This window comes from Aethalodelphis obliquidens, unplaced genomic scaffold (genome assembly GCF_003676395.1).
Source record: "Aethalodelphis obliquidens isolate GAN/ISIS:26980383/991018 unplaced genomic scaffold, ASM367639v1 scaffold16, whole genome shotgun sequence".
NCBI lineage: Eukaryota > Metazoa > Chordata > Mammalia > Artiodactyla > Delphinidae > Aethalodelphis > Aethalodelphis obliquidens.
Genome location: NW_020837960.1, coordinates 30,222,056 through 30,240,703, shown reverse-complemented (window position 1 = coordinate 30,240,703; position 18,648 = coordinate 30,222,056). Strand labels below are relative to the sequence as shown.

Sequence of the window (18,648 nt, the reverse complement as noted above, 5' to 3'; positions counted from 1 at the left end):
ATGAAAAGATGCTTATCATTAGTCATTAGGGAATTGCATATCAAAAGCACAGCAAGATACCACATCATACCTATTAGGATGTGACTATTACAAAAAGAAAATTTAAAAAGGTAAATAAAAGTTGGTGAGGGTGTGGAGAAATTGGAATTCGCATGCATTGCTGACGGGAATGTAAATGGTAGAACTGCTGTGAAAACCAGTTTGGTGGTTCCTCGAAAAGTTAAACATAGAATTATCATATGATCTAGCAATTCCACTCCTAGGTATTTACCCAGAGAATTGAAAGCAGGGCCTCGGGTACCTGTACACCAATGTTCATAGCAGCATTATTCACAGTAGCCAAAACGAGGAAACAACCAGTGTCCATTAGTTGATGAATGAATAAACAAAATGTGGTATATAAATGGAATGGAATGTATTGGGTTGGCCTAAAAGTTTGTTCAGTTTTCCCGTAAGACAGCTCTAGTAACACTGAGTTGTCTTTAACTTCATTAGAATCAATTTTGTTAGATTGTATTGTGACAGCTGTCATATTAGTGTGCATTTAAAAAAAAACATCAAAATTGGTGAGTTTTTGTGTAGCCTTTTAATATTGAAGATGGAAGAAAAAAGCAACATTTTTGGCACATTATGCTTTATCATTTCAAGAAAGGTAAAAACACAACTGAAACGAAGAAAAGATTTGTGCAGTGTATGGAGAAGGTTCTGTGACTGATTGAGCGTGTCAAAAGTGGTTTGCGAAGTTTTGTGCTGGAGGTTTCTTTCCGGACAATGCTCCACAGTCGGGTAGACCAGTTGAAGTTGATAGCGGCCAAATCGAGAACTTAACTGAGAACAATCAACGTTACATCACTTGGGAGATAGCTGACATACTCAAAATATCCAAATCAAGCGTTGAAAATCATTTGCACCAGCTTGGTTGTGTGAATCGCTTTGATGTTTGGGTTCCGCATAAGTTAAAGAGAATAAAACCTTCTTGAAGGTATTTCTGCATACGATTCTCTACTCACATGTAGTGAAAACGTTCCATTTTTAAAACGAATGGTGACGGGTGATTAAAAGTGGATACTGGGGCTTCCCTGGTGGCGCAGTGGTTGAGAGTCCGCCTGCCGATGTGGGGGACACGGGTTCGTGTCCCGGTCCGGGAAGATCCCATGTGCCGCGGAGCGGCTGGGCCCGTGAGCCACGGCCACTGAGCCTGCGCGTCTGGAGCCTGTGCTCCACAACGGGAGGGGCCACAGCAGTGAGAGGCCCGCGTACTGCAAAAAAAAAAAAAAAAAGTGGATACTGTACAGTAATGTGGAATGGAAGAGATCGTGGGGCAAGCGAAATGAACCATCACCAACCACACCAAAGGCTGGTCTTCATCCAAAGAAGGTTGTTTATATGGTGGGATTGCAAGGTAGTCCTCTATTATGAGTTCCTTCTGGAAAACCCAACGATTAATTCCAACAAGTACTGCTCCCAGTTAGACCAACTGAAAGCAGCATTTGACGAAAAGCTTCCAGAATTAGTCAACAAAATGCATGATCTTCCATCACGATAACGCAAAAACCACATGTTTCTTTGATGACCAGGCAAAAACTGTTACAGCTTAGCTGGGAAGTTCTGATTCATCCGCTGTATTCACCAGACGTTACACCTTCGGATTTCCATGTATTTCGGTCTTTACAAAATTCTCTTAATGGAAAAAATTTCCATTCCCTGGAAGACTGTAAAAGGTACCTGGAACAGTTCTTTGCTCAAAAAGATAAAAAGTTTTGGGAAGATGGAATTATGAAGTTGCCTGAAAAATGGCAGAAGTAGTGGAGCAAAACGGTAAATACGTTGTTCAGTAAAGTTCTTGGTGAAATTGAAAAATGTGTCTTTAATTTATACTTAAAAGCCGAAGGAACTTTTTGGCCAACCCAATATTTGGCCATTAAAAAGCTATGAAATTCTGATGCATGCAACAACATGGATAAACCTTAAAGACGTTATGCTAAGTGAAATAAACCAGACACAAAAGGGCAAATACTGTATGATTCTACTTATATAAGGTACCTAGAATAGGCAAATTCATAGAGACAGAAAGTAGAATAGAGGTTACCAGGGGCTGAGGGGGAGAGGAAAGTGGGGAGTTATTGTTTAATGGGTACAGAGTTTCTGTTTAGGATAATGAAACAGTTCTAAAATGGATAGTGGGGACGGTTGCACAACATTGTGAGTGTACTTATGCTTCTGAATTGAAAATGGTTAAAATGGTGATTTTTTATGTTATGTATATATTTTACCATAATAAAAACATTAAAACAAAACAAAAAAAGAAACCAACTAAACAATAGCAACCATACAGACAGATTTACACAGTTATATCTTTTCAGTATCTTTTCTCCACTGATTTTTACTCATTTTTATGGGCATCTCAAAATTGTATGGGTACTTATTAGAATTTTAGGATTGATTGCCATTAGGTTTGTATTGCCTTTGAATTACAAATGGTATGGGGTTTTTAATGCTATTTTTATGGCAAAGATTTTTAATGAATTGCCTTTGTTTTGCAGTTACTTCGAGAGCTTAAGCATCCAAATGTCATCTCTCTTCAGAAGGTGTTTCTGTCTCATGCTGATAGGAAAGTATGGCTTCTGTTTGACTACGCTGAACATGACCTCTGGGTAAGGTGAATTGTTGGTGGACATGGAGCCATGGTTTCAGTTGGGGATTAAGAGGGACTGACTGAAAACAATTTTGGGAGCTCATCTTCGTATGAGATTTACTTTTTTTTTTTTTTTTTTGCGGTACGTGGGCCTCTCACTGTTGTGGCCTCTCCCTTTGCGGAGCACAGGCTCCACACGCGCAGGCACAACGGCCATGGCTCATGGGCCCAGCCGCTCTGTGGCATGTGGGATTTTCCCGGACCGGGGCACGAACCCGTGTCCCCTGCATCGGCAGGTGGACTCTCAACCACTGTGCCACCAGGGAAGCCCTCAGCAGATTATTTTTAAAATAGGATTTACAGAAGCCTTAAGTAACTATAAAATTTACTCCTTTATTAAATATAGCAGCTACATTTTTTAAAAAAAACCTGAAAGGCCATCTTGGGGATAAGATTAATGATATATATAGATGAAAATCTATAATAGGATAGCCCAAATAATTTTGAAACATACAAAACTTATATCCTGATCAGTCTTGGGTGAAGAACATGTTAACACAGATTTCAGTTTAAAAAACAAAACAAGTAAACAAAACCCAGTATTACGTCAAGTTAATTCATTAGCAACTACTTCAGTACTGGGAGATATATTTTTCTGATATTTACTAAGTAATAAGGTCTTTAAATATTTCACTGTGTTTTGCATCCTATCTATATTTACTAAATTAGCGTGACTGTGCATTTATTGAGCTAAATAAAAGAGAAAACATGCAAGGGATTATAGTATCCTGGCTCAATTTCAAAATCTGCAAAATAATTTATTCTTTCATTCAGCTGTAGTTCGTAAATGCAAATACAAAATTTCGAAATAAAACTAGCACAAATCCTAGTAAAACTGTTTAAAAGTAAATTCACCTTCTGAAAATAGTTAAATAGTTTTAAACTCTTTTGCTAATTTCCAGAAGTATCCTCATTTACATAATTTTAACTTTAACAGACTTCAGAAACTGAAACTTATTTTGGTGTCATATGCTTTCAGATTTAGAAAAAAATGTTTTCATACTGTTTGTAGATTCCTGTTTTCCATGACTAAATGTGGTTTGATTCAAATTATTTTTGTAAGTTGTCTGGAAAGAACTGTTTTCAAACAGAAAATAGACACATGAAATTTTCTCTCTGTTTTATGAAACTATTGTCCAGGGTTCATACTGGTTGTAAATATTTTTTTCTTGTTGGCTTCTGTTCTTTTAAAAGAGATCTAATCAAATTAGTATTCTGTTAATAAAAATTCATTACATCAGGGTGGCCAGTATTGAATTGAACATTCATCATACTGAAATCTAACACAAAATCAAATTATATAATCCAAATTTATGAGAGAATATCCAGGCTGGTTTGTAAAGGTGATTTGTAATAAAACATAGTTGAGCATAGGAGATCGCATTGTATTCACTATGGTTTCTCACAAACTGGTATGTAATATTTAATTTTATATGTAGGTATAATTATGCTTTCACAAATTATACTGCATGTAATGTTGTGCATATAGTCACCATTGGCTTTATCATCATCTTATTAATACTCATTTAAGCCAAATAAGTACTTTAAATGCTCATTTTAATAAAAACTAAATGGTGATTCAATTTTATTAAAACCTATTCTTTATCCATTTTATTTTCTTATTTTAATTTGGATATTGAAATGAATTAGATGGGGTAAGGCAGCAGAGGGTAAGAAAACAGTTGCAGTAAAAAGATAATTTAAAAAAATCACTTAGGTGTTGGTGAAATCTTATGGTATACATATTGCATATTTGTTATATTGCCCTGGAATAAAAATGAAGGTAAAAAATTCTCTTACTGTAGTTTTTTGTAGTTATAAAATATTGGTTAAAAAGTAATATGTAATACCCTAATGAGAATATAACTAAAGAAGTGGTATATGGCATCAGTTGGTTATCTTACCTCCCTAAATATTTGTTCCTTTCATTCTTACTCTGGCAGGTTTTAATTTTTTTAATGTATTTTAATCTTTTTTTTTTTTAAGCTCTGAGGGCCACTGGTTCTTCTTAAGGTGAACAGACTTGATTGTCACATCATTTCTTAGGATAGGTGACAAACAGTCTAGATTATTGAGTTATTGTAGCTCTGTTTTGTTTGCCTTTTCTTAAATACTTTAAAAAAATTACTGAGAAGGAAGTTAACATAATGTAATGCTGCTACGAAAGCATAGATTAATCATACTACATAGGTACTGACTGATACCCCTTACCTTCTGAAATAAACCTTTGCTTTTTATTTTTTCTTTGGAAGATAAAACTCCTTCACTCATTAGTCATTAGTTATTTCTTACCCATTTTCTACCTCTATATCATAAGAAAGTAGAAATGAAAAGGTTAATGTATAATATTAAATATCTCACTCCTCTTTTAATTATTTTTATTAAGTTCAAGAATACGCCTGATATTCCCTCACAAATACTGGTCAGGAGTCTGCTCTTGCGCATGTTAGACACAGGCATGTGCACAGTGGTGCACACAGCAGAGTTGGCTGCAGCTGACTTGTAGATTTTCTTGCAGTTTAAGAGAACTTTAATTAAAATGAAACCTGTCAAGAGTTTGAAACATTGTATCTTGTTTCTGTTGAGGTACATTTATTTGTAAAATGATTTTTCTGTTTATAAAGTGGTATTGTGTTTACCGGATGTCCACTAACATTATATTGATACCTAGAAACCTTTGATGGATGTTACAAGGCTGTTGTTTTTCCTCGTCTGAAGAAGCTTTCATATTTCTAATTATGTCCAGTGTGAATTGGTCATTTACGTGTTATTCCTTTGTGCTTGGGTGTACTTAATTGAAATATTTTCCCATTTGCTTTCTTTATAACTCATGTATTGTAAGTAGGTACCACATCTATGCTATGTCAACCAGCCAGAACTCTATCTGTCCTTTTTTTTTTTTTTTTTTTCATTTAATCACTGCAGAATAAAAAATACTCTTTTCTTGAAAATTTTCACCAGATAAACAGGGGTCAAGTAACTCTGAAAGTAATTTTTAATTATACTTTAAAAATAAAATCACATTACTTCTCTGTTGTCATCATTTATTTTCTGAGACCGTATCATATGCTTAGGAAATGACATTTTAGCTCTAGTTATTTGGAAAATTTAAGGTTATTTATGTTATCCAGCAGAACGTGAAATTATATTTTCAAATCTTTGGAAATCCCTGAGTGTTTTTCTGTTAGGAAAATATTATATATCAAACTGTCTTTCCTTTTTTAAGCTTCTGGTGATATTTTTCTTTGTTTCAGCATATAATCAAGTTTCACAGAGCATCTAAAGCAAACAAGAAGCCAGTACAGTTACCTCGGGGAATGGTGAAGTCACTATTGTATCAGATCCTAGATGGGATTCACTACCTGCATGCTAACTGGGTGTTGCACAGGGATTTGGTAAGTTGAAATATAGTTAGGTTTAAGCCAGAAAGATGCATTTGGAGTTGGATGATTTTTTAGTTGTCTCTAGATATCAGTGCTATACAGGCCTGCAAACCTTATAGAGGAAGTGGGAATGCTAGCCTCAAAACTAGCCTAGCCTTGTGCTTTTGTGTAATGCATCCTGCTTCTTGACATACGTTAAGCTGGTGCTGAAGAGGTGAAAGAGGGCACATTTGTTTTGCTAAGCTTTCGGGGTTTTCTTCAAGTCTGTAAATAACGTATTGGCCTGCTTTACATTGAATATTATATGCCAGGCAAACTCTAGAAGTTGGTATGTTTATGAGTAACTTGAAAATAACCCTTTGGAGCCTACTGTATCCTAAGTTGTATATTAGAAGAGGAGCATTCATCTGCTTATTTTTAAACCCACTATGTTAGTAGCAGTCTCTCTGCCAACAGCCTTTAATAATCATGATTGAGTACATTATTGAGTGCCTTGTCATGTTAAGCTGCAATAAATTTTTACGAATTTAGAAACTTCAGAAACTGACTTTATTTTTATTTCACATGGCAGAATAGTTTATGCCCTTTTTTAAAAAAACCCATAGAGCATTAAATTGGTGATTAAATGGTGCATTGTTCATTAAATCTTCATAGATTTAAATTATGTAAATCTCAAATTCCCCTTTTCCCCTTTCATATTGCGTAATGTAGTAACTCTAGTAAAGTGTGCCTTCATTTCAAACAATTATAAACACAATACTGGAAGTGATGACTTGGTCTCTAGTCACATGTGTACATTAGGAAAAAACCCGTCGCCAACTTGGAGGTGGAGCTGCTCTGCCCCTCATGCAGATATTCTTTCCAGGCTGCTCTGAATGCTCTCTGCATTCAGTCTCTGGCCTTCAGTCAGGTGTTTTAGTTTCTAGTTCTTTCATCTGTCTTCAGTAAATCTTGAAATAAGTTTAGTGGTAGTTAGTTTATCTCCAGTTGTCAAATCTAGAAACCATTTAGAGTAGGACCAATAACACATCAGAAATTTGGTTGAAATAACTTTTTCCCTTATGCAAAAAATTTTCCTTTATTTTTAATAGAATTAGGTTATTTTATTTATAAACAATGAATTTATAGAACATGAATGTGAAAAATCCTTTGTCGTGGGCTTCCCTGGTGGCGCAGTGGTTGAGAGTCCGCCTGCCGATGCAGGGGACACGGGTTCGTGCCCCGGTCCGGGAAGATCCCACATGCCGTGGAGCGGCTGGGCCCGTGAGCCATGGCCGCTGGGCCTGCGCGTCCGGTGCTCCGCAACAGGAGAGGCCACAGCAGTGAGAGGCCTGCGTACCACAAAAAAAAAAAAAAAAAAAAAAATCCTTTGTCGCTCTACGAAACTGAATATAAATTTCAGCTTTTAGGGGTAGAGTGAACTTAGGGAAAAACTATTACTACTTTTGAGTTACTGACCTTTTTTATGATTCTAAAAGAATAGAATCTGGTTTTTCCCCATAGAGTTAATTATGCTACGATAACGCTACATTTTCTTTCTAATGTAAGTATTTTCTCATCACTAAAATATGTATGTTCATTAGATGAATACAAACTGATTTTTAAACCAGTATTTAATTTTTATGTTAATGTATAATATACCTGAACTACTCACATTAGTATTAACTACAGTAGTGAAAATAATTTCAAAGTCTGATTTCTTTTGTGTCTCTCTTGGGAGAGCTCTTTCTATTGATACGGCCAGAACAAGTTGTCTTTGGCACAGAGACAGTATAGAGCAGGTCATCTCAGAAGTCTCTGTTGGTGGTGTACCAGGAGACAGATGCAGTGGAGCAGTGCACTTAGGTGCAGGTGACAGAGGGATGCACTGTCTGTAGCTGATTTAAAAATAATAAACAGACGAAAAGTAGTTACTTTTGAAAAATTTATTTATTAATTATTCTTGGCTGCGTTGGTTCTTTGTTGCTGCCCACGGGCTTCCTCTAGTTGCCATGAGCGGGGGCTACTCTTCGTTGCTCTGTGCGGGCTTCTCATTGCAGTGGCTTCTCTTGTTGCAGAGCACGGGCTGTAGGTGCGCGGGCTTCAGTAGTTGTAGCACGCGGGCTCAGTAGTTGTGGCTGGCGGGCTCTAGAGCGCAGGCTCAGTAGCTGTGGCGCACGGGCTTAGTTGTTCCGCGGCATGTGGGATCTTCCCAGACCAGGGCTTGAACCCGTGTCCCCTGCATTGGCAGGTGGATTCTTAACCACTGCGCCACCAGGGAGGCCCGTTACTTTTTATTGTTACCGTATGCTGGCAATTCTGAACAGTATCAGTGATAAAATATTCCTGTTCACTGAGGCAAACTGTTCCTACTCCTGTGCCCTTCTTGATATGCCACTGCTCTCTGTTTAAAAGTGTGTTCATCCAAAATATTTTGTAAAATGTAAGCGGTTGTTTTTCTGCTGCTGCCTCCTTTGGCTTTCCCATCTGAAGTGTGGTTTCCTGTACTGTCTGTGCGTGACTTCTTAGTGATCCTTCCAAACTCCTGACCCTTCTGTGCATCACAGGCACACTGCACCATCGTCTCCTTAAAACGATAACCTCTGTCCCAGGCTGGATCTTACTGTTTCAGGTACCTGCCTCTTGAATTATTCTTCAGTTCTTGAAGGAAAGATTCATTATCATAGTTTTTTAAAAAATATGTGCTCACCTTCCTGCCAGCTGAAAATTAAATTTTGGAGTTTGATATTATATAGTTTTTCAACGATAGCTACATAAGATATTCATATATGGAGTAATCAAGTATTTACTCTGAAGAACATTCTTTAGAAGCTGTATGATATGCCTTTTTTTAACCCCTTCTCAAATAGTTGTTATGATTTGCGGATGAGATATTTACTCTATGAGAATGAATATAATTACGAGTTAATTATATTCTTTGCTCCTTTCAGTCAGGTTTAGATGAAATGAGGCGATACCAACCTTAATAGATCTATGTAGATGTTTGTTTGTTTGTTTATTTATTGGCCGTGCCACATGGCTTTCAGGATCTTAGTTACCCAAGCAGGGATCAAACCTGTGCCCCCTGCAGTGGAAATGTGGAGTCCTAACCACTGGGACCACCAGGGAATTCCCTACATAGATTTCTAATGTTAATAATTGAACCAATTGGTTAAGTTGCTGACTTGCCACAAGAAACTTCATATTAAGGTGGATAATTGGCATAGACAGCCTAAAAACACCATTTGAAAGTAGCCCAGAATGTTACTGAAGCTTTTGCTTAATAGCATTGGCTTTATTATTAATAGAAATACTGATTTGAGATGATAGAGTTATGAAGTTCTTTGATATATATAGTTGTTATTTAATAAATAAAGATTAATTTTGTCACTACTAATGATTATGTAGTAGCAGATCAGTAACTCAGTAACTGGGATCTGTCATCGTTGGCAGGAAATAGAGATCTAATAATTCTGGAACTCTTGTTGGGCTGAAGGTGGTAATGTGTACACATGTGTGGATGTTTTAAGAAAAACGGGCTAGAAAGCAAAAACATTCAGTATTTATTTTGTGAGATAATTTATGAATCCAAAGTAAACTTCTTAGTTTTAGAGCATTAAAATATGTATGTATAAGTTGGTTTGCTTATACACTTAATCTGTTTGCTGTAAGTAGAGAGAAATAAAAACAGAGGTGTGTGTAAGTTAGCTATGTTGTTTCCTTTGACTACACCCTTCTCCTTTCTTCTTTTTTCTCCTCTCCTTGGAAATTAAAATCGTTTGACTAATAGTCTGTAGTCCTGGTTCTGGCATTACCATCTGTATTAATCAGCGTTCTCCAGAGAGACAGAATGTGTATATATTAGAGAGAGTGAGATTTCTTTTAAGCAGCTCCCTCAGGCAGTTGTGGAGGCCTGGTTAGTCAGAATCTGCTGGGTAGGCTGGCAGCTTTGACAGACCCAAGGGAAGAGGCGTAGTTGAGTCCAAACTCAGTCTGCTGGCAGAATTCCTTCTTGTTCATGGAGGTCAGTTTGTTTTATTAAGGCCTTCACCTGGTGGATGAGAGCCACCCACGTTATGGAGGGTAATCCCCTTAACTCAAAGTCCACCCATTTAAATGTTAATCTCATCCAAAACCACCTTGACAGAAACATCCAGGATACTGTTTGACGAGATACGCAGGCACTGTGGTCCAGCCAAGGTGACAGATAAAATAAGCACCCCATACAAGTCGGTTAGCCAAGACGCCCGTTAAGGTAATGTGAGAAAAGGCATTGCTGGGTCACGTCGTCCATCCACCCCACCCCACCCCCGTTATCTGCTGTTTATTTAAAATAGGAGTGTTCTGTTGGCTTAAGGAATACTAAGATTTTTTTTGCCAGATACCATAAAGAGAAACTAAGTGTGAAATATTATGAAAGCTTCAAATAAAGATATGTTTAAGTGACTCAGAATAAGGAAAGGTTTGAGATCTGTTAGCCTGATTGTATTGAGTTTGGTGATTTTTTTCTGAGCCCAGTCTAGTAAAAAACTTGAAGCACCAAAATCATATTCGATACTTTTTGTGTAGAAGCTAAGTTTGATTTGGCAGTAGTGACTGAACTCTTTCCTGTGAGAGGTAGTCCTCCTGGATTGAGTTAAAGCACACGGACAGAGTGTGAGAAGTTCTCACTAACAGTGACTCCATTGTGACCTGTGTGAGGACATCCATCCAGTTTACTCTATCTGGCCTCTTTCAGTTGAACTGATGTTTTGTTTTGTTGTTTTTTTTGTTTTTGCGGTACGCGGGCTTCTCACCGCCGTGGCCCCTCCCGTTGCAGAGCACAGGCTCCGGACATGCAGGCTCAGCGGCCACGGCTCACGGGCCCAGCCGCTCCGCGGCACGTGGGATCCTCCCGGACCGGGGCACGAACCCGTGTCCCCTGCATCGGCAAACGGACTCTCAACCACTGCGCCACCAGGGAAGCCGAGAACGGATTACTTTTTATAAAACTTTATAAATTTAGGGATGGTTTTCTTGTGAAATCGTGAAATTTCAAACTCAGTTAATTTTTCTTTTCCTAGGAGAAATTCTGTGATAGATTAAGAATTTGAAAAACGCTTGTCAAACGTATGCATGCTGGTGTTAGTGAACTAGAGATTAAAAACACCAGTACAGGGCTTCCCTGGTGGCGCGGTGGTTGGGAGTCCGCCTGCCTTTGCGGGGGACACGGGTTCGTGCCCCGGTCTGGGAGTATCCCGCGTGCCGCGGAGCGGCTGGGCCCGTGGGCCGTGGCCGCTGGGCCTGCGCGTCCAGAGCCTGTGCTCCGTGGCGGGAGGGGCCGCGGCGGTGAGAGGCCCGCGTACGGCAAAAAAGACCGAAAAAAAACCACACCAGTACAGTCTGACTCCAGTCTCCTTTTTTTCTTTTCTCTCTTTCTTTATAGTTATTTTCCAGCCAACCCCAAGGTTGCCCTGCCTTCCTGAATCCCTGCTCCCTTCATCTCCAGCATCTGAAATTCTATTCATCCTTTAAAGCTCTGCTCCTGCTACCTCATCAGTAAAGTGCACCCCTCTTCCACCTCCACTCCCCCACTCCCACCCCAGTCACACTAGCTGGGAGGGAGAATGTTTACTTCTACACCCTGTAGCAGTTACTTTGAACTACCCCTGGGGCACTTGCTAGTTTTGGTAATTGTATGTCCTCTGTTTGATGGTAAGTCCTGAGGGCAAAGACTGTGACTCTGTATATGTTTGTATCCTGCCCAGCGCTTAGCAAAATACACATTAGTGTATACAGTATTGCTTATATTTGTTGAATGAATGAACTAGCCCATTTGTAACAGAAGCAAAGTGGCCTCCAACGTTATTCTCCATAGCTTATCTCTGATATTACCTGATGCTGGTCCATATCTGCAGACACATAGAGACTCTGCTGTGTTTCTTCCTTTTACTCCCTCTTATCTCTGCTGTGATTCAGTGCAGTGGAACAGTGCAGAAAAAGTTCTTTTTTATTTATACTACATTTTAAGTCCTTTCAGTAGCCTTCCTCTTTCCACCTAAAAGAGCTCAGCTCGCTCTTAGCAGTCAGTTCAGAGACCATTCAGCTAATGATACTGATCTGTTGACCTTTTCCATTGCACTCTTCCTCTACCCCATATTTTTGTTCCTCCCACTGAGACCTATTTCCTGGCCCTTTGTCTGTTCTGATGTTCTTCTCTTCATGTCATTTATTTTTTCCAATTTTCCTTTAATCTTAAGGGTCGAACATTTCCATCATAGTTCGTTTACATCCCTCACTTTTTTTCAAGAACGTCTTAAAGTACCTTCTGTGTGAATTATTCTTTAATTGTAGGTGAGGGGCCCATACCTCCCTTCTCCTATACATCCCAGCTGTTCTGAACTTGCAGCTCTCATGTGTCACTTTAATACTACATTTAACTGACCAGTTCATTACTAATCACAATGTAAGTATTTTAATTTCTAGCTAATAGTTGTTCATTTTAAATTTTCTAGTGAACTCAATGTTGGCTGAATTTTGTGCTTTTTGTTGAAAATATTCATGCAGTGTATCAGATATACCATAGAAATGATTTACACTCAAATCAGACTTGTATTTAAGTAAGTATTAAAGACTTGGGCTTTTGACATGTTTCCTAAGGAACTTAATAGAAAGTGGAGAAGTAGTTATGATGACTGGCCTATTTACCATTAATTTTCGTTAAGTATATATCAGGTTCTCATATGGTCATTAACGTGTTCTACTTAAAAAAAAAAATCTAATGTCCAAAATTTCTTTTGAATTATTACCTTAATGGTTTTATCATAGTGTTAATTAACTTGGAACTACCAGACACATAGGGTTGTATTTTTGTCCTGTGGCACTAAGTGGATGATATAACATAGTGTATTATATTATATACTATAATATAGTATTAAGTGAGATGTACTGTAATATAAGTTTCCACTGTGTTGTTTTCTTTTTTCATTTAAGCTGAATTACAAGGCTGTATACAAACTTTGGAGTGTTTTGGAGTATTACAACTAGCTGCTAGTTTGTCACTCCTGCCCTAAACCAATTCAAAGTAGGTTTTTTTGGGGGGGGGTGTATAGCTCAGTGGCAGAGCATTTGACTGCAAAATAGGCTCTTTGTTTTTTTGTGTGGTTGTTTGCCATAGTAAAATTTCCTAGAAAATAAATCTTTGTAGAGATTTCCTTTGGAGTATCCCAGTGGGGATGTGCTATCATGTGTAGTATGTGATGTGACATAGCCCAGTGGGCCATTGCATAAACGTATTTAAAAGATGCTGGAGCTATTTCAGAGCTTTAATCTGACTTATTAAAAACAAATCTGATAGTGCCGCTGCCATGCAGTTTATTTTAATTATACTGGGTAACTTGGAATCACTTGGTGGGGTTTTAGCTGTTTGGTGAAGGATGAGTTGGTTTCCTGTTCAATACAGTCAAAATCTTGGAGTGAGCCATTGACTCAAACTCAGTTTCATAGGGCCTACTTTATGAAGGCACCTAGTTATGTATTGATGGTAACGTGATGAATTATTGGGGTATTTTGGATCTGATTCTTCTTGAGTGAGATTGCCTGCTTTATTAGTTTTGCTTACTAATACTAAAGTTTGCCCACAGTGATATGGTTAGTTGGTTTGTTGGGTTTTTTAGATGCATTTTCTTTCTTTTTTTTTTTTCACATCTTTATTGGAGTATAATTGCTTTACAGTGTTGTGTTAGTTTCTGCTGTATAACAAAGTGAATCAGCTCTACGTATATATGTGTGTATATATATATATATATCCCCATATCCCCTCCCTCTTGCGTCTTCCTCCCACCCTCCCTTACCCACCCCTCTAGGTCGACACAAAGCACCGAGCTGATCTCCCTAGATGCATTTTCTTATTGACTGTTGAGCTCTGTACAATAAGTGGAAGACTCAGAAGGAAAGAGATTAAGTGACCTGATTCTGGTTACTTAAGAGAACTGTTTTCAAAGCTGGGTCACTGAATTTAGGGAATTTTTCCTCTAGATCAATGATTTTTAAATTGCAGGTTGTAAAAGCCATAAATGAGTTGGGAAATCACACAACACAACCAGCCTTTTTATTTTTTTAATGGAGTAGAGTAGAATAGAGAAAATATCAGAGTGCATCATATGTCTTGAGGGAAATTATTGTTTCATGAAACTTTTGTTTCAGTTATACATGGGTATATGTGAATGTGGTCATACAATATTAAGTGATTTTTGTTCCTGTGGGTTGTGTTCAAAAAGGTTTGAAAGCTGCTGCACTAGACTGTTTCCCAAAAGGTCCTTGATATGGTTAGGAAAAGAGAACATCAAGGAAAAAAAAGTAGTCAAATCTTTAGAAAACACTTTGTCCCAAATTATAAGTACTTTAATGTTTTATGCAAATTTCTTGACATTGATAATAAAATATTTTGAATAGCCGTAGCCCTGTAGGAAATATGTTTTTCTAAGTAGGGTTTATTTACGAGTAGGAGAATTTCAGGCAAATTTCACCTTCCTCCTTTAATACCTTTCTAAATTGTCTGCATAGTTTGCAGTTAACATATATTATTGTTATATGGAAGAAAACAGAGGAAGATTCTATTTAGTCTTTATTAAAAGTTCACACATAATATTGAGTGTGCTTTAGTGTATTTATTTTATGGTAGAGGATGATTGCTATTAAGAAAAAAAGAGCCATGCATACACTTTTTTTTCTGCCTAAAAAAAGAGGACAGTACCTTCTTCAGGGTAAAAAAAAGAAAAAAGAAAAAAAAAAGAAAGAAAAAGGCAGAAAGGACCCTGCCACTGTCCAAATGCTGAAAGAGGCAAAGCAACAAAATAATTGACCAGCTGGGAAGAGAGGAGCCTGCGTTCTTGGCCTCTGTTCTAACTGCTGTTGCCCCTTCTCTGTGCTTAGCTTCCTTGAAATGAGTGTTGGGAATATATTAAGCATGTTTCTTTACAACAGAGCTTTTTTGAAGAAAAATGCTTTGTGACTGTCAGGTTTAATCACTGCTTATTACTTGAGATTTGCTTCATTTACTGGGAGTGAATGAAAGTAAATAAATCTCCAAGGATTTACTCTAATTTTCTTATTTGTCTGATTCTATAACTAGTAAAACATGTAAAATTGTGATCATAAAATTTAGGCTTGAAGATAAAGCATAGGTTTTATTGATAAGAATGGGTTAAGGCAAACTTAAATGAGGTTTGCATTAATTTTAGTTAACATAATGAATTGTGTTTATTCTATAGTATATTTACTTAAATGACCAATTGGGCAGTTTTCTTTCTTGGAAGTATTTGATTGTTTGTAAACAGTCTGTTTGATTTCTTGGTATGTGCCATGTTTGTGTAATTTTGATATTGATGTTGAGCATACACAGTGAACTGCGTTCTATTGTTTTACATAATGAAAAAGTGGCCTGCTTAATTTTGCTGTATAGCACAGCTGCAAATACCGTACCTGCTTATATGGGCAGATTACAAGTTGATTATGAAAATATTATGTTACTTAGTTTGCATATTGCTTCTAATCTACTTCTTTAGAGTCTGAGTCTTTTCAGACACTTTATCAGCACAATGCTAGAATCTTTTAAGTCAGATTTCTCACCAATCAAGAACAGATATTCTAAATAATTTAATTGAGTCTTTAAAAAAAATGGAGTGTAAGATAATATCTTTGAGTAATCCTAAAAATTGACTAGAAGTAGAGGATTATCTGAGTTTTAAGTCACATACATTGGTATCTTTTCTCTTTTTTTAACGTAAAATGGAGCCAGACCTGTCTTTTCATCTCTTTGATAGAGAGTCATCTGAAGTATTAGGACTGTCTGGCACATAATAAGTGTTCAGTAAGTGCATTTTACTTCAGTCCATCATCACATTGCCCTAGAACTATGAATAAGTACCTTAGGGGCGGGAACTTTATCCATTTCATTTACTGCTGTATCATTATTACCCAGAGTAGCACATATTAGCTGCACAATAAATATTTATTGATTGAATAACTGGATTCTTATCAATGCTACCTTCAAAACATATCTCAGATTGAACTACAGTAAGACAGTCCTATAACTGAGATTTGAATGTGGTGCAGTTGGCATTGGTCCCAGTCATCTGACCAGTGTCTTTTCTCAAATAAGAGTGACCTGTAGTGCTTGTTTTCAGGGAGAAACAGCTGTGGGAAGGGACAGCCATGAAGGGAAGAGCAAATTAGCAGAGATTCTGGAGTCCTCCTAATGTCTCTGGGTCAGTGTCTCTGGGTCAGTGTCTCTGGGTCAGTCCAATGAACAGGTGCCGACTAACAGGGAGATTCCAAAACCCCTCACTGCCAGGATATGGATTTGGATTTTCCAGGTGGACTTCCAGGTGTGCTCATTCGTGAATTCCTGTTCATTAACCCTACAGTAACCTGACCTCCCAGTTCATACAGTTCACACAGTTGAGTTTTTTGCAGTCCACTTACTGCCTCTTGACTTTGCTTCTTATCATTTCTGTCACTACTGTTCTAATCCATGGTACCTGGATTACTGAAAAAATGTCCAAGTGAATCTTCCCTACTTGCAGTCTTATGTTCCTATGGTCCAGTATCTACATAGCAATCAGAATGATCGCTCTAAAAAGCAAATCACACCATGTCATTCCCCTACCTAAAGTTCCTCAGTAGCCTCCTGCTTGTGAGACAGGTGTACTCAAAGTCTATCCTAAATATTTATTATATCTTCTTGCTGCGAAGACTGGAGAGCTGCAAGCTGCAGCATTGTTTTATGTATCAGTAAGATAGAAAAAACATGCTGGCAACTTGACTGTCATACCATGGAGGTTATAAGACAGAACCCAGTCACAGAAATATTAAAATTTTAAAAGGAAAGTAAAAGTACATAAAGTGCATTTTTCCCTTGACATTTGGTAATGGTAAGTAGCTAGGACTTAATTACTAGTGCAGTGGCAAATGATTGAGGTAACTGTTTTTCTGTCTTTAGTAAGCATTGTTAAGTTTCATCATTATGTGTGATGTTTGTTCTCGGGTTTTGGTAGATGCCTTTTATCAGGTTGAAAATGTTCCCTTCTGTATCCAGTTAAGCTGTTGGTTTCTAAATCAAGAATCGATTTTGTTAAATGCTTTTCTCCATCTTTGGAGATGGTCACATGGCTGTTTCCTTTCATCTGTTAATGTGGTAGCTGACATTTATAAGGTTTTATTTCAGTTTTAATGTTGAACCATCCTTGTCTTAGTGGGATCAGCCCTACTTGGTTTTGATTTTCTTTTCTCCAGTTGCTGTTGGATTCCCTTTGCCAATACTTTATTGTGTCTATGTCCTCAAGTGAAGTTGGTCAGTGATCTGTTTGTACTCTTTTTTTTGTTATCATGATTATACTAGCCTCAGAAAATGATTTTAGTCTCTGGAATAGCTTGTATAATAGAGGAATTACTTATTCTTGAAAGGTTGGTAAAAGTCATCTGTAAAACTGTTTCTGGTGCATTGAAATGAGGATGGATGATTTTTGACTATCATTTAAATTTCTTTAATAGTTGTTAAATTATTCTGGTGTTCTACAAAACCCTGGATAGAATAAACATTTTAAAATAAATACAAATTACCGTAATTGACCCTGGAAAAAGTAGAAAAACTAAATGGACTGGCAACTATGGAAGACTTAAAGACATTTGTCACAGGGCTACCTCTAAAAAAATGGAACAAATGCACATTTTTCACAGTTGCTTCAACCATGAAGCAACAGTTAATCCTGCATTATATAAACTGTTCCAGAAAGAAAGTTTCCTTAATAACTTTGTAGGAAGAAAGCATAACACTGACACAGACCTAATAAAGATAGTAGGTCAGTGTCATGTATAAATATTTATGCATATATCCTATATAAAATATTAGCAAATAGTATCCAGAGGAATGTTAAAAGAATACTACTGTGCTCCAAGTAAATGAAGTTCATTTCAAGAATGTGAAGATGATTCAATCTTTGGAAACCTATTAACAGAATTCATATTAATAATGCTAAGAGAATAACACTGTGGTTATCTCAATAGTTATAAATATAAAACTTTTGCAAAATTCAATGTTTGACAAAGTTTAATATTCATTTCTGATTGAAATTCTTTATAAAAATAAGGAAAGAAGAAAACTTCTAAGCATAAAAAAGTGTACATACCAAATCAACAGCTGTTATCTTTTCTGTTACCTTTTGTTATCTTCTCTGTTCTAAGCTTTCTGTTACCACTATTATTTAACAATGTCCTGGAACTTTTCTGGTCTAAAAGTAACCTAAGTAACTGTGATAGGGGAGGCTAAATAAAATAGGATCAATACAATAGTACTATGCATTTATTTATTATTTGTTCACTGTTGAGTGAACAAATACAGGAATCAAAAGAGCCTTTCTGGGCTTCCCTGGTGGCGCAGTGGTTGAGAGTCCGCCTGCTGATGCAGGGGACGCGGGTTCGTGCCCGGGTCCGGGAAGATCCCACATGCCGCGGAGCGGCTGGGCCCGTGAGCCATGGCCGCTGAGCCTGCGCGTCCGGAGCCTGTGCTCCGCAACGGGAGAGGCCGCAACGGTGAGAGGCCCGCGTACCACA

General features: G+C 37.5%; 1 protein-coding gene across 10 annotated transcripts in view; it reads left to right on the top strand.

Moving 5' to 3' along the window:
- The window catches only part of CDK8 (cyclin dependent kinase 8), a 120,543-nt gene that overhangs the window by 60,280 nt on the left and 41,615 nt on the right, over positions 1–18,648 (top strand). For all 10 annotated transcript variants that reach the window (XM_027116641.1, XM_027116640.1, XM_027116644.1 and 7 more), the window contains exons 3-4: positions 2,544–2,654; positions 5,950–6,090. In XM_027116641.1, the coding sequence (XP_026972442.1) occupies positions 2,544–2,654; positions 5,950–6,090 (252 nt within the window). The remainder of the gene's footprint in view (positions 1–2,543; positions 2,655–5,949; positions 6,091–18,648) is intronic.